Source organism: Arvicanthis niloticus, chromosome 1, assembly GCF_011762505.2.
Source record: "Arvicanthis niloticus isolate mArvNil1 chromosome 1, mArvNil1.pat.X, whole genome shotgun sequence".
Taxonomy (NCBI): domain Eukaryota; kingdom Metazoa; phylum Chordata; class Mammalia; order Rodentia; family Muridae; genus Arvicanthis; species Arvicanthis niloticus.
In genome coordinates this window covers 164,758,392-164,782,310 of record NC_047658.1, presented here as the reverse complement: position 1 = coordinate 164,782,310, position 23,919 = coordinate 164,758,392, and the positions used below count along the sequence as shown (strand labels likewise).

The window sequence follows — 23,919 nt, the reverse complement described above, 5'->3', positions numbered from 1 at the left end:
TCCTTGGCTTTGGTGGAATAAAAATGGCTTTACAAGCCAGGTGTGGCAGCTCATCCCTGTAATCTCAGTACTTAGAAGGCTGAGACAGGAGGATTGGTTTGCTTGGAGTCATGCAGGACATTGAGACTGTCTTCCAGGTCAGGTTAACCTTTCTTTGGTGGTGTTTTTGTGGCTTAGGTAATGACTCTTTTAAGTTCTGCTTTGCTACGTCCATTCAGGTCACATGACCAGTTGGGTTTAAAGATGGCCACCTTGTTCATCTAGTCTTTGCCTTTTACTCGTTTCTTCATGAAGCCCTTACACTGGGGTCCCTGAGTGCCAGACTCTGAAAGGCACTGGATAGAACAGCCCAGTTGAGTTAGAGTCCTCAGGTTGCTCATGGGGCCCAATGGCTCACAGTTGGGAACTTAGAAGATGCGTGCAGGGCACAGTTGTTCTGCAGTGTCTTCAGATTGTCTTTGGGAAGAGTTCCAGGAAGGATGGGGGTGCAGGACATGGCATCTTTCTACTGCACTCCTCTGCCTTTTAAAATACAGCATGAGGAAGATCCAGTCCCAGGAAGGTTACTCAACTGGGTCAGAGTTTGTCCAGATGTTTGGCTAAAAAATGTTCTTGGTGTTCCCATGAAGGTGTTATGAATGTCATCATTTAGCTGCCTAGAGTAAAGCAGGTGCTTCTGTAACACAGATGGGTCTGCTCTAGTCAACTGAAGGCTGAAGAGGGCAAAGACCTGACCCTTCTCTGAGAGGGAAGAAATCCCTTCTGCTTGCCTTTCAGCTGGGACATGGTGTTTGTTTGTTTGTTTAATTCTCTTCCCTTTGGATTCAGACAGAAACATCAACTCTTCTTGGGTCTTGAGCCTGTGTCCTTCAAACAGGAGCTACCCAGTTAAATCTCCTGGGTCTCGGGACTCATCTGGCTTTGTAATCCTTGTAAGAAATCTCTTGGTGTGTGTGCTGAGTTCTCTGCTTGTATCGTTTCCCTGGAGAACCCTGGTTAACGTAGTTCACCAGCAAAACCAGAGTTCTGAGCCCAGTGTCTTCTGGGAAGGCTCACAGGATATTGATCCCCATGAAAGGTCTTTAATCAGATGGGTGTTTGCTTCCTCCTACATGGTGGTAGCTGCCTGCCAACCCTCCCACAGGAGTGACCTGAAAATGAAGCAGAACTAGTCTATCAGCAGAACGGTAGGGGGAAGCTGAGCGGCCATTCTGTTCACATGGGAAACATGGAGGCCCTCTTTCAAGCTTTTAGGAGAGATTCTCAGTACAAGTTGATGATATATTCACTTGCCAGATGGAGGGAAGGAGGCTCAGAGAGAGAAGAGCTAGGATGATCTCAGCATAGCATCCTCTAGTCTGAACCAGATCCAGGGCCTCTGTTTGAGTCAGCACCCATGAAGGTTACAGGGTTGTGCACACAGATCGGCTTCATCTGGAGACCCTCCCTAGGCCTGCTGGTCTCAGTCCCTTAGGATTTGCACACTCAGGACAGCTATGGATGCTTGAAGAGCAGAAAGGGCACCAGATTGTTCTTCGGAGGCCTTCATGAAAAATCTAGGCGAGAGAGAGCGAGAAAGAGGGAGGGGAGGGAGGGGGAGAGGAAGGGGAAGGCTGAATCTCAGAGGATCATGGACAGGAAATTGTCCAGTTTTATTTTAGAGGCATTTTGCATAAAAATGTGTAACTCTGGTGAGTTCTAGGAGCCTGTTAAATAAATGATGCCCCCCCCCCCCCCCCCCCCCGTGTACAGTGGCCTCATTTGACATGGAGACACAGCTTGTAACTTCCTGCCTGAACAGGCTGCAGTGAATAATAATCCTATCAGGAGAAACCTAAGTGCATGCATGACTCCCAGCTGGGGCATCTGGGACTCAACAGCAGCCCGGTAGAACACGTCGCTGGCCTGGCCATCTTTCTCATCCGAGGATGAAGTCTCTTGGCAGGTTTTCCTTAGCAGATTGCAAGGACCGAGGAGCTGAGTGTTGGGGGTAAATAGCTACTTCTGTGGGCTCCCCAGAGAGCAGTTCAGTCACCCACACCTCCTAAGTGGATCTCACAATTCCAGAAGGGCTTTAAAATTTAGCTCCCACCGGGCAGTTTTAGATCCTGGAGGAGTAAGTCAGGTATCGTGCTGCAGGCTTGCACACACTTCAGGACACCCAGGGCCCTCCTACAGGATGCTCATGTTCAGCTCAACAGAGACCAGGGCTGGGAGAGCGCAGAAGAAGGCTGCTGGCTGGAGGAGGGGTTGAATCACTCCTTCAGCAGCTGCCAACTGAGACCTGCTACATAGTGGGAAGACCTCCCTGTTGTCCTTAGGGAGTGCAGAGCCCAATGCAGAGACTCGATGTGCCTGTGCCAACTCTACATAGTCGGGGCATACTGAAAGATTTGACAGCAGTGCTGGTGTTACTGGTGGTTAGGGTACGGACTGGTTTCCAAGGTCTGGTATCTCATGCATGAAAGAAAGGCAGAGTCAAAGCAGCCAGAAAGCTTTACTCAAAATCAAACATTTAAAGAGTATACTCTTAAGATTGGCACTGGCATGCCCAAATGAAGACACATTTGATGACTAGGAGGTAGTTTTCATGGTTCTCTATTATACCCACAGATGAACCCTTATGCATGTTTTTCTACTGTGCACGTCCCTTCCCATAATGCATTTGGTTTTTAAATCATATACACAACCCAATTAGGCATAGGTGTAAGATACAAAAATGTTTCTGAATGTTCATTTTTGAGGAAATAGTTAGCCTTACTGTGCAGATACCCCATACTAGTCCACGTCAGATCGGCCTTCCTACTTGCTGTGCCCATTCATAAGCAACTGCATTGAGTCTAAGTTTGATGGTCCTTACGGTACCATTGCTATGAGCACAGTGTGTATATGCAGATGAAGGATCTAGGCTGCCAACTGTGTGTGTGTGTGTGTGTGTGCGCGCACACACACACAGTTCAAACTGAGTGGAGTCTCAGGTTGCTAAACTATCCCCTAAGTATGCCTGCCTCACCAATAGAGATGAGCTCACACAGGAATGGCAACTCCAGTGTATCAGATCCAAAGGCAGAGAGACCCTGGTCCCAGACAGATGGGCTCATTGATCTCTGGGCCAAGGAGCTTGTAGGAGGCTGGCTCTAAGTATCTGAGCACAGGTTCTCCCACCAGAGATGAAGCTGTCTAGGATTTGAAGGCCTAGGCAGTTCTTTTCTATCTCTTCCTATCCTTGGGGGCCCATGAATGGTTCCCAAATACTCCTGGAAAGATAGAAGTGTTTATTTGTACAGAATCAGCTGACTTCCTTCAGTGCTTTGAGCAGTCACTTTCTGTATGGCTCTTCATCATGGCTCCATAGGAGTTCCCTGGCAGCAACAAAGCTCCTTGGTCTCTTGGATAATGAGACAGTGTCTGGAACAAATGAAATGGGTATGGTTACTATACTGGTTACTTTTCCGTTGCTGTGATAAAATACCACAACCAAATGCAGCTTGAAGAGAAAAGTTCACTTTAGTTCACTGCTCTAGATAGAGGGGTAAGAGCCTGTCCTTACCATGACTAAGGCAACTGTCATAAGGACATTTAATTGGGCCTGGCATACAGATTCAGAAGTTCAGTCCATTATCATCAAGGCAGGAGCATGGCAACGTCCAGACAAGCATGGTGCAAGAGGAGCTGAGAGTTCTACTTCATCTGAAGGCTGCTAGGAGGAGACTGACTTCCAGGCAGCTAGGATGAGGGTCTTAAAGCCCACACCCACAGTGACACACTTCTTCCAACAAGGCCACACCTACTCCAACAAGGCCATACCTCCGAACAGTGCCACGCCCTGGGCCAACCCTATTCAAACTACCATACAGAGATGAAGTGTTCAAACATGTGAGCCTGGGGGGGGGGACACATTACTCATTCAAATCACCATAGTTACATGCCTGACACAACCCAGAACCCTGATACCACCCAGATCTCTGACACCACCCAGACTTTGTGTCATCATGTTGCTTCCTCCTTTCTGGAGTGGGGTGTACACCTTCGCCTCTGTCTTTTCTGTACATCTTTTCACAGTTGCAGTGGGAGCCCCTATGGAAATGGGTCACAGGCATTGCTGTGAAACCAAGCCAGCCCCTCAATGTGGGCATGGCCTCTGCTGTTTGGGGCAGAATCCATCATCCTTGGTATGTCTTTTTCTTGTTGTTTTAGAGACAGAGTCTCTCTACTTTGTAGCTCTGGATGTCCTAGCACTAAGCTCTATTGACCAGACTGGTGTTAAATTCACAGAGATCCACCTGCCTCTGTCTGCTTCTTGCCAGAATGAAAGGTATGCACTGCCACACCCAGACTATGTCTGAATTTTTAAAGAGAGTTTATTTTTAACTCTGTGTATATATGTGTGTGTGTGTGCGTGTGAACACAGTGCCCAGCAGTAGCAGAACAGGACCTAGGATCCGCTGGGGTTACAGTTACAGGTGGCTCTGAGCTGCTATGGATGCTCTCCCCTGTGCAGCTATCTCCCCAGGACTCCAAAGTGTCTTTTCATATTCAGCTTTGAGAGGAAGAGACCATCTTGCTAACAGCCCGTCACACGCTAACCCAGGTTTTATCTCCCAGGACTCACGCCCTTGAGTATAATTTCCATATAAAGATCGTGTGGGGCTGAGAACTTGGCACAGTAGGTAAGGTCCATGTTGTAAGCATGAGGATCTAAATTTGGATCCCTAGAACCCCTGTAAAAGCCAGGCATGGCAGCCGGGCCTATAGCCCCACTACTAGGGAGGGGGTGGAGGCAGATGCATCCCTGGAGCTTCTAGCCAGCCATGCCGAAATGCTGGGCTCCAGATTCAGTGAGAGCCTGCCTCAAAAAGGAGAGGTGGAGGGCGATGGAGGAGGACACCTGAAGCTGGCATCCAGCATCTGTGCATGGCACACACATACAAACACATGCACACATACACACCACACATACATACACACAGGCAAACACATACATGCACCATACACACACATACATACATACACCACACACACACACACACAGACACACACACATACACCACACTCACACACTCATGCATACAACACACATACACACATTCCACACACACACATACACATGCACATACATCAACACACATTACACACACACATATACACATACATCAACACACATTACACACATGCACATACACATACATCAACACACATTACACACACATACATCAACACACATTACACACACACACATACACACACACGCTGGAATTGGCTGATGCAGATTCCCACAGGCAGGTTGACATCCTGTGGAACATGAGAACAGTTTTTTGACGTTAAAGTCTGAAGGGTCGTTGGCTGACTTTTCTTGGCCCTTGGTCTCCACCTAGGGCTTGGTCCTACCACCTTGGTTTCATTTCTAGTATGAATTTCAGAAGCTTGTACACAGGGTACCAGGATGTCATTGACACACTGAGCCTCCCCTTCCCTCTCACCCCTTGCTGGTGAAGCTAACTCTGGGCATCTGTTCTCCCAGAAGGCCCTTGGTGCTAGAAACCCAGAAAAGAATTGCCCAGCACAGGGCTGTCTGTCCTTCAGCAGGGGAGCTCAGTCCTGCTTTACTTTGGATTTAAGTAAATCAGGCTTGGCAGATTCGGCATCCCTGTGGTACTTCAGGTGTCTGACCCATCCTTTTACACTAGGATACCTTTACCTTTCAGCTGTTCGTGTGTTGAGGGTGTATGGTCTGAGCTGGGGAGCAGGTGGTCCAGGGACACAGGTACTTGCAACCATTTCACAGGGAGCGGAGGAAGTCCCTTCATGCCTAAGTCAGTGTCATAAGGACAGCCCAGTCTGCTCGCCCCATGGTCCAGGCTAATGTGCACCATTGTTGCCTAGGTAGTTGGCTGTAGCTGGGGGACCGAGGCAGTAGGGAAGGGGCACCCCGTGACCGGTGCAGAGCATGGGTGTGGGTTTTGAAGCCAGTCGTCCTGAGGTGGTTATGGTCCTAGAGAGGCACATGGTGCATCCAGAATGAAGACTTTCCTCCTCCTATCTGGTTGGTGCAGCTCTTTCAGATGTTATCAATGACACTGGAGTGTGATTTCCACTGAGAACTCTAGGCAATGCTTTATCTGATACTGGGCGAAGAGATGGTGCCTAAAACCAGAGGAGGAGGTTTTGTCAAAGGGCCAGGCCCAGGCCTCTCCCCTATAATGTCAGCACTCCAGGCAGGAGAGTTGGTGTGATGATTTAAGGAGCCTGGTTTGACCTGTGCTGACATCGGATGTGTGAACACATCTCTGCTTAGCTCTACAAGCCCCACGTTCCACAGAGTACTTCCTGCCGTACACAACTGGGGTAGTTGGTTACCCTCTCTTTGGGCCTTGATGTCCTCCTGTCTATGGTGGTTTGAGTGATAAATGCTCCTCATTCTCTTGGACATTTAAACACTTGGTCCCCAGTAGTAGAACTGAGGTTCATTTCATAGGGAGGGGTTAGAAATTATCACTTTAGTGAAGGAATTATGTTTCTGAGAGAGGGCTTTGAGGTTTAAAAGCCTAGAGCCATTCCTGGTGTGCCCTCTCTGTTTCATGCCTGTGGCTCAAGACGTGAGCCCTTCTTCTGCTACCAGGCCATTGCTCTGCCGTTATGGACTCTAACTCTCTGGAATTGTAAGACAAAATAAGCTCTTTTCTGTAAGCTGCCCTGTTCATTGTGCTGGCTAGATTTATGTCAACCTGACATAAGCTAGAGACACTGGAGCAGAGCGAGCTTCAGTTGAAGAAATGCCTCAGTAAGATCAGGCTATAGGCAAGCCTGTAAGGCATTTTCCTAATTAGTGATTAACAGAGGGCGGTCCCACCCATTGTTGGTGATGCCATCCCTGGGCTGGAGGTTCTATAAGAAAGCGGGCTGAGCAAGCCATAGAGAGCAAGGCAGTGAGCAGCACTCCTCCACGGCCTCTGCTTCAGCTCCTGCCTCCAGACTCCTGCCCTGCTTGAGTTCCCGTCCTGACTTCCTGTGGTGATGAACTGGAATGTAGAAGTCTAAGACGATTAAACCCTTTGTCACCATAACAACAGTAATCGTATAACTAAGACAGTCATGGTGCTTTATCACAGCAATAGAAAAAGCAACTAAGATAGTGAAGGAGTTCCGTGGAAGGTTCGCCCCTCTCCCCTTGGCTCCCAGCTGCTCCTCCTGTGGAATATATGCCATTAGGACACTTTCTGTCTGCTAAACTTCTGGTATAGAGTGAGGGTAGGAGTGGGGGACTTTCGCCAAGTGGGAGTGGCATGGAGACAGATCTTCTGGTTTCCTTGGAAACAGAAGAAAAACAGCACATGGTGAATGATGTGTGCTGCAAGCAGCCAAGAAAGCCCCATGCACCAGGCACAGCCTGTGCAGAAAGAGCCCCTGCTCTGGCCCAGGGCTCTTGGAGTACCCAAGGACACAGTTATAGGCCAAGGCTCATCTCTCTGAGTATGCACAGAAAGTGTGCCCTTGGAACCTCCAGGGCCTGGAAGGGCAGTGACTGGGACAGGTCACGTGTCATGGGACAAAGACACTTCTGCTTCTTGCCAGCCAGGGAGAGCCCAGGTATTAGCAGATAGAGTTGCAGATGGGAACCTAGGGGTGTAGCTGCCATAACAGTAAGCATATGTAGAAGCTGGGCTGTATCCTTTGGTAGAGTGTTTGTCTCTCACACACGAAGTCTAGCACCGTCTCTAACAGATGCAGTGACACGCATGCCCACAATCCCAGAGCAGCACTCATGAGGTCAGGGCAGGGAGATTATACGTCACGGTCATGCTTGACTACAGGGCAAGGTTGAGGTCAGCCCGGGACCTATGAGACCCCCTCTCTAAGTAAACAAACAAACAAACAATAATAAAATATTATATGACAAACTACTGAAAGCACAAAGGCCTTGGTTAAAACCTCCAGCTGACTGCCCACCCTCACTCTAGGAAATAAGGAACTCCATGTTGGTTGTCCTCTGGGAACCACTCTCACATGTCAGGCAAGTGGCAGGAGCTCAAGCGCTCTGGTGACATCAGGAGGGTTGTCACATGCTTGGTGGTTCACTAAGACTAGGATCCGCACAGCCTTCGTTCGTCAGAGGGCATGGGACCCTTATCACAGGGAATGGGTCCACCCATCCTCTCCCTGAGATGGTTTCAGGGCATTGGGACCTTTGTGACTGTCTCCCAGCTGCTTGCATAATAAACCTCACCTTTACCCATGGCCTGTCGGCTCCTTGCCTCTTCCATGGGACTTTTCAGTTCTGATCTGGACAAGCCCCAGGGACCAGAGGCCCTGTAGCCAGGATTCCCCAGGAGTCCTGTGCATACAGGGATTTGAGAGCTCAGTACCAGATCACCCCTCGTATTAATTTCCACAGATGCCTATGGAGGGACAGCACCCCTACCCTGAACAAGCCAGGCTTATTACTCAGATCCTCCCTTGGGTGCTCCAACCTCAAGACAAGGTGTGGTGTCCACCGAGCAGGCCTGCCCAGGGAAGCCCAGGTCCCAGCGTCTGTTTCTGTCTTCCAGGCAGGCCTGGCCTCCCCCGAGAACTCGGAGCAGCTCATCATTGCCTTGGAGCCCGAGGCCGCCTCCATCTACTGCCGGAAGCTGCGGCTGCACCAGATGATCGAGCTCAGCGGCAAGGCAGTGGCCAATGGGTACAGCGCCAGTGACACAGTAGGAGCGGGGTTTGCACAGGGTACCTCTGCTCTCTCTCTCCCTCCCTCCGCCGGCCCCTCCCAACCCCCAGGTGTTACTTAGCTTAGATGATTCTAAAGGTCCCTCAGGCTGTGATGGTCAGGACTCTCTATGGGGAGGGCGGGTCTTAAGCCTCTCTTTCCTTGGTGTTTCTATCTGGCCCCTAAGAAGACTTCCCCATAAACTAAGCATTGGCAACCCGGCTGGCTTGTCACCCCTTGGGAACATCTCTCCAAGAACCTGAGGGTGGCCCGAGAGTGGTTCTTAGCCTCACATTTTACTAGGCTCCGAGACGGCCTTGTATATTATTAACCGAGTTGCTCTAATCTAATTTGCCTGCTATTCATTCCTCCGTGAACACTGCTGACTTGTTCCTGACTCACCCACTGGGCTGCGGGGTGGGATGAGCTCAGCAGGTGCCTTATACACACCAAGTGGGCCAATCCGTCCTGACCCGGGAGATGTACCCTTAGCCGTGGGAAGGAGCACTTGCCCAGCCTGAGCCAGGCTGGGTATTTTAAGGAGCTCTGCCTCTTGAATAAATCACCTACATAAATGGACTGTCTCGGTCCCCAAAACTGTTTGCTCCACTGTTTGCTCTGTTTGTGGGTCTATCCAGGGCTCCCAGGGTTTTGGAGAGGCGATGTCATGGTCAGAACACCACTGAAAGCTTGGGTTCTAATGGAGACTACCACTTGTGTTGGGAGGTGCTGCACTCCCCAGCTCCAAGTCCCACTCAGCCCCTCGATGAGGACCTAGTGGGCAGACATGCACCCCTACCCATGTCCACCCCCAAGCAGCCCTGGAATGCCCAGGCCCAGGCGAGGACAGGAAGAGCATTAGTATCGCCTGGCCTAAGCTTGGACCTACCTTTTCCATGGCCCTCACACCGGAAGCCAAGACCCCAGGCCCAGGCTGCCCGCTGAGTGGATGCACTTTTCATACTCTGTGTGCAGTTTTCTGCAGGTCATTCCTCAGTCATCCTCAGACAACTCTGTCCCAGGGGACACCCTTTCCTTTTAATCCCTAGGTCTGCTCATTAGTTGTGACCAGGAAGTGGCAAGAGCAATGCTTGTCCCCAGCTGCTATGTCTGCTTGCCAGGGGCTATGCGCTAACACCTTAGACCTTTGCCAAGGGATGCCAGGGTCAGCCTTTCCTCTAGGGAACTCATGCTATCATTTCAAACACAAAGACACATCTTTCTCCAAAGTCTGATTTGAAAGAAGACCTTACAAGCTACTTCTCTGTTCATAAGCAGAGATTCACATCGGGGTCTATTGATTCCAGTACAGCGTTTACATACAGCCCTCGGTTTTCAGGAGGCATCTGTTGATTTCTAGTGAGAGCCTTCCTTGAGAGTTTGGTTTTGGGTTTCCTTGCCTCTGATCTGCCTAACCTCTCCTTTAATCTGCCATGTCATCCACTGCTACTGCTCCTGCTCCTGTCATGACTGTCCCGTAGCTTGTGGATTTTGCTGCAGTCTTATATATGCTCACAGGGACCTTCTATTTTTTTTCCTCATTGTTGACCAACATGCCTTGGAGGGGCATTAAGAATGGGATTTAGGTGTGAGCCTTGCATTGCCGTTGGACTGGCTCTCCTGGGGTGGGGAGCTGGGTGTCCCCAGGGGACCACATTTTCAGCACATCTGATATGCTGTGGGTCCTTCATAATCACAAGTCCTTGGGCACAGGCTACTGAAGAGGGATGGAGCTGGCAGACATTGAGCATCTTCAGTTCAGGTTCGCAGGGAACAATATTTTACTCTTGATAGGTTTTAATGAGAGCCATAAAAGAAACATTTGTCCAATCTTAGGCTTAATCTACCTGAAAAACTGGGATAGTTCTTTGGGAAGTGAAAAGATGTTTTGCCGGTCCTTGCTCAACTTGTTTTATTGTTTATTTTTTTAATGCCATTTTGTAGCTATCTAAATTGTTTTAGAGAGCTAGATCCCGCCCCCACAAGGTCCGAGACATTGTTTCTTGTTGTTACTGCCGTGCCTAGGATCTGACTTCGGCCTCCTTGCATTCTAGGGAAGTATTCTATCTCTAATATACTTCACCTGTCCCCCTGTGTGGGAAGTAGAGAGAATCCCGGGTTTGGGGAGCCCTCCCGGGGTGTCCCTTTGACCACTCCAGCCCAGGCTCTGAAGAACTTGGAGCTAACTGGGTGTTTGCTGGTCTAATCCTCAGAGAAGTTGATTTGGCAAATGGTTCGCTTACAGAAAGAGGCTAGAAGATGGAGGGTCCTGTTGGATGATCACTAAGGAGGGATTCTCAGGCATTTCAGGAGTAGGGTAGCTCAGGGATTTAAAGAACACAATGATGGTAAGGGAGGGGGGTGAGGCAGATAAGGCAGCTGAGCCTTCCTCTGTCACCTCAGGGCTTCTCTAATAAACCATTCATCAAAGTTATCATTCCCTGACCACTAGGTCTCATAGTAGGTGTTCTGCCTCTGGTGTCAGCTACTATGTGTGTGCAGCTGTCACTCCAGGTATGTCGTAGATAAGCAGGATGCATTAGGGTAGCAGGAATCTAGACCAGCTAGTGATATCCCCATGTTACAGATCAGAAGACTGAGGCCCAAAGAGCTAAAGTCCACTCAAAGCCCATTTGGCTGTGGCCTGCTGCTTTCCCAGGCCCATGGCTCTGCTTTTTCAAACTTAGGAATTTTAGATCTTAAAAGTATCAAGGGTCTTTGATCTGAGGAGTCATATTTCCAAACAAGAAACCCAACTTTCCCTCAGCTGAGCACAGGACAATTATCTGTGCCCTGCCTGTCTCAAAGGCGGTCCAGTCATTGGGCACACAGGCAGAGGCTTCCCCTGGGTACCCTGGTGATGCAGGCTGGGCTCCCCTAGATTCAGATGTTACCTTGTGGGCGAAGCGCCACCGTGTGGCAGAAGCGCACATTGTCCTCAACAACTGCAGCAAAAGCCTCTCAATCCTTTTATCCTAGAGATTCCCATGAGGAAGATGTGTCCAGCATTCCAAAGCATTGTGAGGTGAAATGGTTTAACCCAGTGCACTGCAGGCTGCTGGGAAACCAGTCCATTTCATTAACCCAGAAGAAAGTCACCAGAGCCAAGAATCTCATCAGGGATTTTTTTACAGCCAGCCACAGACAAAGACAAGGGTTTCTTTCCTTGGAGGGTCTGGCTTTCTAGTGTTTGATCCCATGTTTATTAATCCTTCTTGCCAAGCGTCAGTAAATGTTCCATCCTCAAACCCACCGTGCCGTTGTCTCCAACAGCTGCAGATGACTGTCTGCTTTTTCATGCTTTCTTATGCTTGGTCCTTTTTTCCTTTCTTTCCTTCTGCTGGCCACTAGCAAAGGAACATGTTCGTCGCAACCGGCAGAGTCGGACCTTTTTGGTGGAGAATGTCATAGGAGAAATCTGGTCTGAGCTGGAAGAAGGTAGTGTCTTGGGATGTCCTTTGCCTGTGCTCATCATTATTGTTGGCGCAAGCGCTTTCATATTCATTAAGTTTGCTTTGGGAAGATGCTCGGGGCCTGGTGCTTTAAAGGTTCGGCTGCCCTTCCGGGAGCTGCAATTTTGCATGTCAGAAAGCCGCACAGATTCTTCCCGAGGAAGATAAGGCTCCCCAGTTCTGGGCGGAGTCTCATGTTAACTGCGTGTCATGGGACGTGGTGGGGACACAGCCCTGTGTGACATGAATATTTGGTCTTCTAGAGTCTCTCACCCAGCTGCTGCTTCGTGCATGCTTGCTTAGCCCTTCTCCTTGGAGGGGTATGATTGTATTCTCTAGTTATCAAATAACTTGCTACGATGTTAATTAACAAAGCCCGCGGTGCAGACGAGCTGTGAATGAAACTGAACCAGGTTATCATTCGCCAGCTTGTTCAAGGGGGGAGAGACACATGGTGTATGTATCTTAAAGGTTGCTGTCTCCTTTGCCAGGGGACAAGTACGTGGTTGTTGACAGCGGTGGAGGCACGGTAGACCTGACCGTCCATCAGATACGGTTACCAGAGGGGCACCTCAAGGAGCTGTACAAAGCAACCGGTGAGCTGCCGCCTTACCGCCTAGCATCCCAGCCCCTCCCCCACCGCTCTAGTTCACCCACTTCAGATTTCTCTCAGCTTTGCAAGCATGTGGGCTGTGGGTGGTAGCGGGCCATTCCGTCTGTTTACAATTGGAAAGCAAAATGTATCTAAGTTGCCTTCCAAACTCTCCAGTCTCCAGTGCTCAGCTGCGGGTTTCCTGAGAAGGAAATATTGTGATTTTTGTAGTTATCTGTATTGACTTTATTTATAAAGAAAAATATTTAAATGGATAGGTTGCTGCAGGAAAAAAAAAAAACCCAAAGACTAAGAGCCCAAGGGTTTTGAGGAGTGAGAGGGGAGGGCAGTTGTCTGAGTGCCAAGTGGGCGGAGGTGTGCCTCAGAGAACGCAGGGAAGGTCTGCGTTTCAGCGCTCGGCCTTAGTCTCCTTCAGTTTCTTTAACATCATGGGCTCACAATGTCCCCCACTCAGGTGGACCGTACGGATCCCTGGGAGTAGATTACGAATTTGAAAAACTGCTTTGTAAAATATTTGGAGAAGATTTTATCGAACAGTTCAAGATCAAGCGCCCGGCAGCCTGGGTTGACCTAATGATCGCCTTCGAGTCTCGCAAAAGAGCTGCTGCTCCGGATAGAACCAACCCCCTGAACATCACCCTGCCCTTCTCCTTCATTGACTACTACAAGAAGTTCCGGGGCCACAGCGTGGAGCATGCCTTGAGAAAGAGCAAGTAAGTTCTGACGCCATGCATGTTGTGTTCTTAAGCAAGCGACTGGATTTACCCATGCCTCAGTTTTACGTTTATATGGAAATAAGGCTCACAATTCTGCTCACCTCAAAGGGTTGTTGTGGGAGTAACTTGAGTTCCTGTCTGTTAGGCGTTTAGCATAAATACCCAGGTCACAGAAAGCATGGTCTCTGCATTAGCCAGTAGGTTCACTGAGGACATAATAGCTTTATGAAAACAGGATGTTTTGTTTGGGTGGGGTCTTAGTCACTGCTTTACTGCTGTGAAGAGACACCAAGGCCAAGACAACTCTCATAAAGAAAAGCATTTAATTAGAGGCTTGATTATAGTTTCAGAGGTTTAGTCCATTATCATCATGGCAGGAAGCATAGAAGCGTGCAGGCAGACGTGGTCTGGAGGAGCTGAGAGTCCTACATCCAGATCCTGGGCCTGGATTACCATGTGCTTTGAACTCTCAAAGCCCCACCCCCATACCCATGACACACTTTCTCCAACAAGGCCACACCTCCTAATCCTTCTCAAGCCGTGCCACTTCCTGCCGAATAAGCATTCAAATATATGAGCCTATGAGGGCCATTCTCATTCAAACCACAAGGCTGGCTGCTGTAGCCTGGTGTCTAGACTAAGACTCAGTGTGTACTAGGTAAATGAACCCCAGTAGGAATCTGTTTCTCCTGCTTCTCCAAGGCCCAGCTTGTACTTACAGCTCAGTCTTTTGCAAAATGAGCCCATGTGGAAGATTTGGATTAAAACTGCAGAAATTTTAAATATTAAAAAACCCCTACATGTCTGATAACTTTAAAACAGTTGTTTTTAGCCATATGTAATAACACATGCCTGTAACCCCCACAGTGTGGAGGGTGAGGAAGGGGTGTCTTGAGTTCAAAGCCAACCTGGGCAACATACCAAGACCGTACTAAAAATTACTTCTGACATACATGTCCAAAGCGAACTGGTTGTTACCAAGGTCTGACAAATTTTTGTATCTGTTACTTGCTTGACAGTGCCAGTGCTGGCATGGTACCCAGGAACTCAACTGGGGGGCAATGGTTTGTATAGTGGAAAGTCCCTGCCCAGGGCATCATCCTTCAACAGAATGTTCTTAGAAAAACTGCAGAATGTTACTTGGCAGACAGCAGCACATGGAAAGTCTCAGCCAGGGCATAGCAGCCCTTTGGGGTCCTACAAGTTCCCATAGTCACCCCCCTCTTAATGCCCTCCTTATAATGGAAGATGAAACTCTTATCATATACCTTCAGTCACTGGAAGTTCCTACCCAGTCTAAATCATATATGACTCCTGCAGTTACTACAAAAAAAAAAAAAAAAAAAAAAATATCAGATTGTGATCTAATCCACTAATGTGTCAGGCTGGAGTTCTAAGGGAGGTACATTTTAATATGACCGTAATGTCACCCTTCTTAAAGTACACTGCTCGCCAGTGTGTTAGTTACTGAGTTGAGCTGGGGAGATGGCTCAGTGGGTAAAACTCTTGCAGTACAAATGTGAGGATGAGAGTTAGGTTCCCAGAGGCCACGGAAAGCCAGGCACAGCATGATCTGTTCCCCTGCATCCCTCCAGCAAGAGAGGAGGTGGGCACAGGAGGACCCCCTGGAAGCTTGCTGGCTGGTAACCTGAAGTGCTCAGTGGCAAGCAGTTTCTATTGTTGTGATAACACCATGACCCCTCTCAGACAAGGTGGAAGGTGAGGGCCGCATTTGAGGTTGCCCTCTGACCTCCTTACCTCCTCATGTACGCCATGACCTGTGTATTCCCACAATCATACAGGTGAATGTACTTGCTTGCTCTCTCTCCTTCCTCCTTTTCTCCTCTCTCTCTCTCTCTCTCTCTCTCTCTCTCTCTCTCTCTCTCTCTCTCTCTCTTCCTCTCCCTTTCCCCCTCCTTCTACCCCTCTCCCCTCTCCTCTCTTCTTCTCTCTCTGTGTTCACATGTACCTACCTGCATGCATGCATGCATGCATGCATGCGCGCGGGCGCACGCAAACACACACACACACACACACACACAGAAAGAGAGGGAAGGCTTAAATCCAGTTAACATCAGCAGTTTCTGTCTCATTTCTTTCATTTGTATCAATATTCGAATGAAGGCTACATAGTATCTCAAGCCCCGTGCACACACAAACTTCCCTCCCGGTTTCACCCTCCATGGTGTATTAGTTGTCAAGGCTGACTGGCTGCCCTGAGAGCTTTCCACAGCCTATGTTTGCTCACTGGTTGCCCACAGGTTCCTCCATCTGCTATCTGTTCCTTTCTATGCTTTTGTAAATACACTGACATTGAGTCTTAGCCAGATTAAAGTTTGAATTTTTGGCAAATCTACTTAATAAGTGGGAGTTTTCTTTTTATAAATTTATGTTTATTACCACACAATAATTATATGAATAACTTCAACGTGGCATTTTTGTGTATGTGTATAATGTATTCTGATCCCATTCCTTGTCTTACTTAGTTAGGGCTCCTATTGCTATTATAAAACACTATGACCAAAGCAGGCTGGAGAGGAAAGGGTTTCATCTCAGGGTTCTAGGTAATTCTGCCATAGAAGGAACTCAGGACAGAAACTCAAGCAGGGCAAGAACTGAAGCAGAGGCCGTGAAAGAGTGCTGCTTACTGACTTGCTTCTCATGGCTTATGCCAGCCAGGACCACCTGTCCAGAGTGGTACCACCCAAAATGGACTGGGCCCTCCCAGAGAAATCACTAGAAAATGCAGGCCAGCTTTCACTAGAAAAGCTGGGCACTGGTGGTGCATGCCTTTAATACCAGCTCTCAGGAGCCAGAGACAGGCAGATCTCTGAGGCCAACTTGGTCTACAGAGTGAGTTCCAGGACAGTCAACACTCTACAAAGAAACCCTGTCTTAGACAATAACAACAACAACAAAAAAGCAAAACAAAACAACAACGGAAGGAAGAGACAGACAGACAGACAGACAGAGAGAGAGAGAGAGAGAGAGAGAGAGAGAGAGAGAGAGAGAGAGAGAACGAGAGAGAACAAATGTAGGCAAGTCTGATAGGGGCATTCTGGGCATTCTCTCAGTTGAGATTCCATCTTTCAGAATGACTCTTGCCTGTGTCAAATTGTTACCCAACCAGTCCCCTTTGTGTGTGTGTGTGTGTGTGTGTGTGTGTGTGTGTGTGTATGTGTGTGTGTCCCAAATTCATTAGAGCGTTTCCAGGTACACGGCACCTTACCACGGTGTCACTGGAAGGAGAGCATATTCTCCCTCCGTCTCCAGCAACCATCACTACTTATAACTCTCAGGGCCGAGTAGGGCTTCCCAATCCTTCCTCTCCCACGACAGGAAGTTGAAAGCCTGACCTCAGACAGTTCCTGTGTGGGTGGTCACAGCTGCTGCAAGCTCCTATTTCATCCCATCAGGGGACATGTGCAACCCACTTGCCTTTTCTGTTGGATGTTAGTGTCCTCTGATGATCACGACCCACATTTCATTAGGGATGGACCCATGCATGCCATGCTACTGTGTCTTCCCCTTCCTGTTTGGTGTGTCTGGAGCACTCCTAAAGAAACAGTTATTCCTCCGCAGTTCAGTTACTACAGAAAAGAGAATAAATAGGTATTCATCCCTCTAGTTATCTTTTTTTAAGTGCCTCGGTGGTACACAACTTTAATCCCAGCACTAAGGAGGCAGAAGCAGGAGGCTCTGTTGGGGTCAGCCTGGTCTTCATAGTAAATTCTGGGCCAGCTAGGGCTAGATGGAATGGTGAGACCCTATCTCAACAACAACGAAAACTTGGATCCTCGCCCCCTTCAAAATGGCAATGAGTTTTATTTTCTAGGGAAATGTGGGCTTAACCGTGGTTGTGGTTGGTGTATTTTAAAGCATAATAGCTATGGTCTTGTTGGTGCTGAGTGTCCTGCCTTGGACAGGAGCAGCCTCGTCCATGTGGTTCTGAGCCCCTTGGGCCTCTGAAGTATCTTTGTCCTCTGCTCTAGGAAGATTCTCCAGATTCACCTCACAGACTCTCTGCCCCCAAACTGGACTGGGCCATTTCCCCAGGAAGCCTTGATTCCTTTTAGTGAGAAACAAAGTAGATTTGATTCAGATTTTGTGCCCTCTGGACAGGGCCACTCCCAGCTGGCTGTCTTACTGGGATGGTGCTTTCTTTGCCCCATTGGTTCCCTGGAAAGAATACATGTCCTCTGGGTCAAATCCCAGGTTCTGGGCACACAGTTGCCGGGGCCTTCCAACCCTCCAAGTGTGGAAAGCAGCCAGTCACAACCAGCCACAGGGTCATTTCCTCATTCCCTACTACACACTGTCGTTTGGTTTATGCCGTGGAAATATGCCCTGGCCCAGGAAATGGGGTCTTACTGAGAGTCTGGATAATGAGTGGTTTTCAATGCTTTTTAGTTCCCAACATTAGTTAAACTAGGGGAAAACAACAACAACAACAAAGCATTGCTAAGTGTTCCACAGACACAGCATCTACTCGATCTTCACAGCCTCCCCTGGGAGCGGCACTAAGGTTAGAACTGGTCATCTTGACTTCAAGCCACAGAGTCCTGACCCAGAGAAGATGGGTGTGTGTGTGTATGTGTGTGTGTGTGTGTGTGTGTGTGTGTGTGTGAAGTCCATGGCTACTAAGTGATGGGGCCACCCCAAAGCCCAGCTCTCTGTCCAGTGTTCTTTCTGCTCCACAGTGCTGCTCTGATCATGCTGGGTCTTGGCTGGAGACCCAGAGGCCCAGAGGTGGCCTTGTAAGATTGGGTTCACCTCTGTGATGCTGCAGGGGCCTGGAGAGCTGAGGAGATGAGGAGATATGCCTGAGCACAGACTTGTAGCTTAGGTCAGTTCAACACGCTCATCCTATGGCCTCTAACATTCGAGTATCCAACTATCCCTGGGTAAGCATGAAAGGCAGAGACTTATATTTTTGTCTCTGGTGCTGGACATTGGCCTTCATTATGCTGGAGGAGTTTGGTGCTAGGGATAGAGCAAGGAGAAACAGGTAAGTTATTTCTTAGCTCTAGAGCATCTGAGGGTCTATGTCCAGGTAGCCTTGGGGGGAGTTTCCAAGAATGCTTTTGACTTTGAAACCCTTTTATCCCCGTGGTGGGACAGATGTTCTGTCAGGCCACACATCTGTGCAGATCAACCTGGTGCTGTGCACTTATTCACAGCTTCTTCCTCTTGATGTTCTTTCCAGTGTGGACTTTGTGAAGTGGTCCTCCCAGGGTATGCTGAGGATGAGTCCGGATGCCATGAACGCCCTCTTCAAGCCGACCATTGACAGCATCATCGAGCACCTCCGTGAGTGTCGTCTGGGTCTTAGCCCCTGTGGGACAGAGCTGGGATTGGGGCAGTACTTACACAGCCCAGTTGGTGGGAAATCTGGATCTGGAAGCTACAAGGCTGAAGCCTGCTCCAGAGTGGACAAGGCTTGAGCACTTGGTGAGGGAGGTTGTTGAACATGGCTCTGAAAACTGTTCCTCTAATTCTGTTGAGCTGAGGAAGCTGAGGACCTGTCCTTACCTAGGCTTCACATTGGCCTTGAGGGTCAGAGGTCAGGAAACTCTGAAGCCATAATACCCTAGAGCGACAGGCCCTGGGAATGTATCTTGTTTGAAGTGTCAGGAAATCTTAGAAATCTTTGGCTCACAGGGAAAGAAGGAACTGTTTTGTGAGGCAAGGAAGGATTCCAGCAAGACAGGGCCTGTCTGTGCTGCCTTCTTGTGTGTTGGTTATCCTTCCCCAGGGACCCCAGATCCAAACCCCTTCATGCCTCCCTCACCTACCTCTGTGAAGATCAGAGACAGTAATATCTAACAGTTCGGACCACATATTTAGAGGATCACTGTTGTTATGAAGAATGAATTCTAATTAAAGTCACCATGGCCTCTGACAGCTTAAGATTCCACTTGGCACGGCCCTGGCCTTTGTTCCTAAGCAGACGGTGTATATGCTTTCTTCCTAAGACCAGCTCAATCAAAAATGGGTTCGATGAGCTCAGGCAAAGCCAGTGTCCAGCTGATGCTCAGCCAATAGGCTCACACAGCCGGGCTTCCCCTTTGCTGGCTTGCTTTTGGGTACCTGACCTTCCCACCTCCTTCCCTTTCAGGAGACCTGTTTCAGAAGCCTGAGGTATCCACCGTCAAGTTCCTCTTTCTGGTGGGTGGCTTTGCAGAAGCGCCCCTTTTGCAGCAGGCGGTGCAGGCTGCCTTTGGCGACAAATGCAGGATCATCATCCCTCAGGATGTGGGCCTCACCATCCTCAAGGGCGCCGTCCTCTTTGGCCTGGACCCTGCCGTTATCAAGGTGCGCCGGTCCCCTCTCACCTACGGAGTGGGCGTGCTGAACCGCTACGTGGAAGGGAAGCACCCTCCCGAGAAGCTGCTCGTAAAGGATGGCACGCGTTGGTGCACCGACGTCTTTGACAAGTTCATCTCTGCTGACCAGTCTGTGGCCCTCGGGGAGCTGGTCAAGCGTAGCTACACTCCAGCCAAACCTTCCCAGCTGGTCATCATCATCAACGTCTACAGCTCCGAGCACGATGATGTCAGCTTCATCACTGACCCGGGGGTGAAAAAATGTGGCACGCTCCGCTTGGATCTCACGGGGACCGGAGGCACAGCCGTTCCCGCCCGCAGAGAAATCCAGACCCTTATGCAGTTTGGGGACACTGAGATCAAGGCCACAGCCGTCGACATAGCCACTTCAAAGAGTGTCAAAGTGGGGATCGATTTCTTAAATTACTAATGTAACTGTCCCTCCTGGCCACTAGCCCCCTGGGACTCATCTGCATTTGCTGACCTCAGCCTTGACTGTTCTGTCCCCAACCCTGACCCTTGCCATTGCCCACCTGCATTTCAGTAGGAAAGAACCAAGGTGAAGATTAACTAAGGATTCTTTTTAAGGATACACCGGAGCAAGAAAAACTCAGAAGTCAACATCACGATCTGGAAATAGGGAGTTTGAGGACCCCAAGAGCAGCCAGCTTTCTAGGGTCCCTGAATGGCTAAACAGCCCCTAGGGAGGACTGGGTGCAGCCTGCTTTGAAGAGGCCTCTGAAAGGGAGGGCTTAGGATACCCACTGCAAGCTGGGGGATGGGGGAGGAGGAGATAGTCATTGGAGGTCTTTTTAAATTATCTTGGATGGCGGTGAATAGGAAATACCAGCTTCCTGCAGAGTTAATTTGTTCTCCTTATCATGGGGCTCACAGTGGTGACTCAGTGGCAACTTACAGTATTCTTTTTTTTTTTTTTTTTAAGCTGGTGGGAGAACACCGCCTACACCAGGCACTGTTTCAGGTTTTCATACAATTTAGATTCCAAGGAGGCTCAGTGAAGGTTAGGGCAACCTTGGCTAACTCACCCAGGATGGGGTGGGGGTAAGAGTGTGGATACCTCAATTTTTCCAGAGTAGGTAAAACTTGCTTTGGTGGAAATACACACTGAAGAGTTAGTGATGTACCCCAAATTACAACAGTCACCTTTTTTTCTGGAGAGTATACATTTTGAGATTCCTCAGTGGATGACCAAAGGTGTGGCTAGTACCAAACCTTATCTATACTATGTTTTTTTCTATACTTACTACATACCTATGATAAAGTTCAATGTAATAAAGTAGTAAGAGATTAGCAATAGCAACTAATGACAAAATAGGACAATTATGAAAACACTTTGATAAAATGTATATGAGCATGGTCTATCTCAGTATATCCTATTACTATATGACACCACTGTGCATTTTCGGACCACAGTTAATTGAAAACCCAGTAAATGAAAACACAGATCAAAAAGTAATTGCCAGACCAATAAAGCTTGAGTTCACAGGTCATACATAATTCTAGGTGACCTTAGTAGGAACTTAACTGGAGAAAATAAAGTTTCTATTTGCTCTGTTTATATCTGTCACCACACCCAGAAATCCAAAACAGCCTTGCAAGCCGTGCACAGTTTCAGTTAACCCCTTTCTTCCTCCCCTCCCCAATTCTTCATCCCACTGTAAGGAAATACAAAAAGAGGTTCTGTTCCATGAAATGTCTCCATCAAACCTGGAGCTTTTCAAATTCACCTAAAAAGAGTTATGTAAACCTAGACCTGGTAAATGGAGGCAGCCCTGTGGCTCTCTAGCCTCAGAATCACCTGGTGCTTGCCAAGAGCAGTTCCTGAACCTAATCCCTTTCAGACAGCGCAGACTCTGGAGGAACAGGGTCTGAAGTTTTAGTGTTGGAATGTGAGAATTCCCTCCAAGCTGAAGTGACCACAGACCACAGTGTGTGGCCTTAACAATCCCTGTCAGATTTCCCTCAGGGAAGAGAGCATGAACCTACACTCTGCCCTCTAGGTAGGAGGGTTGGAGATCCACCTGCCCTCGGAGGTTGTTGCCCATTTAACCCTCACAGGAAGGATCAGAGAAGGAAAAAGACAGCAGGAGTAAAACCATGACAATGAAGCCTCCCAAGGAGCCGGCCAGGCTGTGTTCTTCCCTCTGTGTAAGGCTACCAGGTTCTGTGTTCTTCCCTCAGTGTAAGGCTAGTCTCGCCAACATTATTCCGGAGCCAAGTGAGGATAAAGAATCAAGAATCTGACTCATAGTCCTTCTTATTGTTTAAAAATGTCTTTCCCACCTGCTGGAATTCATCCTGATTTCAAATCACTGGAAGCATGGATATGAATGGGTGGACGGACAGATGGACAGATGGATGAATGGACGGATGGATGGATGGATGAATGGATGGACGGACAGATGCAGAATGAGAGAAGGGACTTCAAATGCAAGTTGGATTTGTGAACCATCATCATAGCCACCAATATGCAGATTTTAAATAGCATTTTAAGTTTCAATCTATTGTCTTCTCCGCACCGCTTGCTGTAGAACTCCCTGCCACAATGTAGAAAAAAAAAAAAAAAAAGCTATCAAACCACAGAACAAGCGGGAACCCCAAATCGAATGGCAGGGTCCCAAATCCAGACCTCAGGATGCTTGCTTTCTAGGACTCCTGCTAACCCTGCTTCTAGCTCATGGGTGTTTCCAGTCACGGTCCTCAAATAGACTTTCAATTTTGTTATAATGGATATAATTTTATGTACATAGAACACCAGAATCTTGTACAGAGTCTTTATTTCTACTTGTGCTTGTTTGGAAAGGAAAACACTCTTAATTTTGGTTAATAATGCTGCTGCCTGTAAGCTCCACAGCTGCATTTCTTGACTGCTCTCACTGGTTGCTGTCTGTGCTGTGACCCCGCAGTGGACTATGTATGCAAGACTGAGCAATAGACAGAGGTGCCTTGGGTCAGATTATTCTGATCACACAGACTACCCAGATGGACAGCGTCATCAGACCCTTCCACACCTGCACACCCTACCCAAAGCTGAAGAGTCTCTGCATAAAGAGTGATGTAGCCATTCTCCCGTCCGGACTTTGCGAGCTGAACGTACTGGTTCTAGAAACAGTGCCTACCAAAACACTTTGTGTCTGGTAGGGTGGCATGCTTCATGATCAGAGGAACCAACTGGTCCATGGGCCAAGGTTTCCATAGGGTCGAATGAGTGGGAGCAGTGTAGCCGAGTCCTTCTTTTCCTGGCTAATGTAAAGCACTCCTTACCTTATATCTCTTTGCCTCCTATGTTGCTTACACAAGCTGATAGAAATCTGCATTGTTAGCAAACTGATGATGGAGAAAGGGTGTGATTTTACTGGACTTCCTTCGGGCCCAGAGATACAGTCCCAGTAGCCAAACTCTTAGTAAAGATCTCCAATCTATCCCTACCCTGACTGAAATAACCCTACTAGGAACACTGGATGAGGACACCTGGAACACATTTCCCAGTCTTAGAAAGTTCCAGGAGGTCTGTGGTCTTGGCCGATTGTCCTTTGCATAGATTATCTGGTCACTTAACTAACCTTTCCTGTACACAGCAGGTGTTCATAAATGCAGAGTGACAGGCAGTAGGAAAGAGGAGGTGCTACAGAAGAGGTTCTGGGGAGCCATGGCTGAGCCCAGGTTACAGAGCCTGCCCCACCCTTAGAATGTTACTTAGACCAAGTTTAGCTTTTAGAGTCCAGGTCTGGTTAATTGCCAGGGTAGCAAAGTATTGCATGCACCAATATAAACAGGAGTCAAAATGCATTATTAATCGACGATGAACTTCACACTGTAGTGATGTAATAGTTGTGATTAGGTTGCTCAGTACGTATGCCGGGGAATGGCTTGAGTGGATGGCTAGTATAAAAGTTGTTGGCCATAATATCTCTTAACACCTCTCATCTGCTTGCGATATGGAACAATATCCTAAGATCTCAACCACTGGGAATCTTGTCCGCTACAAGATAGAGCCAAACTTCACAGAATTTTGCAGCAAGTTCACAACTAGACGGGATTGTGTCTGCGAACTCTGTCTTTACGGATTCTAATAAAGTAAAACTCAATTTCA

At 48.4% G+C, this 23,919-nt stretch overlaps 1 protein-coding gene across 3 annotated transcripts in view; it reads left to right on the top strand.

The window, feature by feature from the left end:
• Positions 1-23,919, top strand: part of Hspa12a (heat shock protein family A (Hsp70) member 12A) — a 156,046-nt gene extending 132,127 nt beyond the window's left edge. For all 3 annotated transcript variants that reach the window (XM_034503460.2, XM_034503469.2, XM_034503476.2), the window contains 6 exons: positions 8,547-8,718; positions 12,050-12,136; positions 12,642-12,746; positions 13,218-13,476; positions 18,686-18,789; positions 19,598-23,919. In XM_034503460.2, the coding sequence (XP_034359351.2) occupies positions 8,547-8,718; positions 12,050-12,136; positions 12,642-12,746; positions 13,218-13,476; positions 18,686-18,789; positions 19,598-20,235 (1,365 nt within the window). In that variant the 3' untranslated portion in view covers positions 20,236-23,919. The remainder of the gene's footprint in view (positions 1-8,546; positions 8,719-12,049; positions 12,137-12,641; positions 12,747-13,217; positions 13,477-18,685; positions 18,790-19,597) is intronic.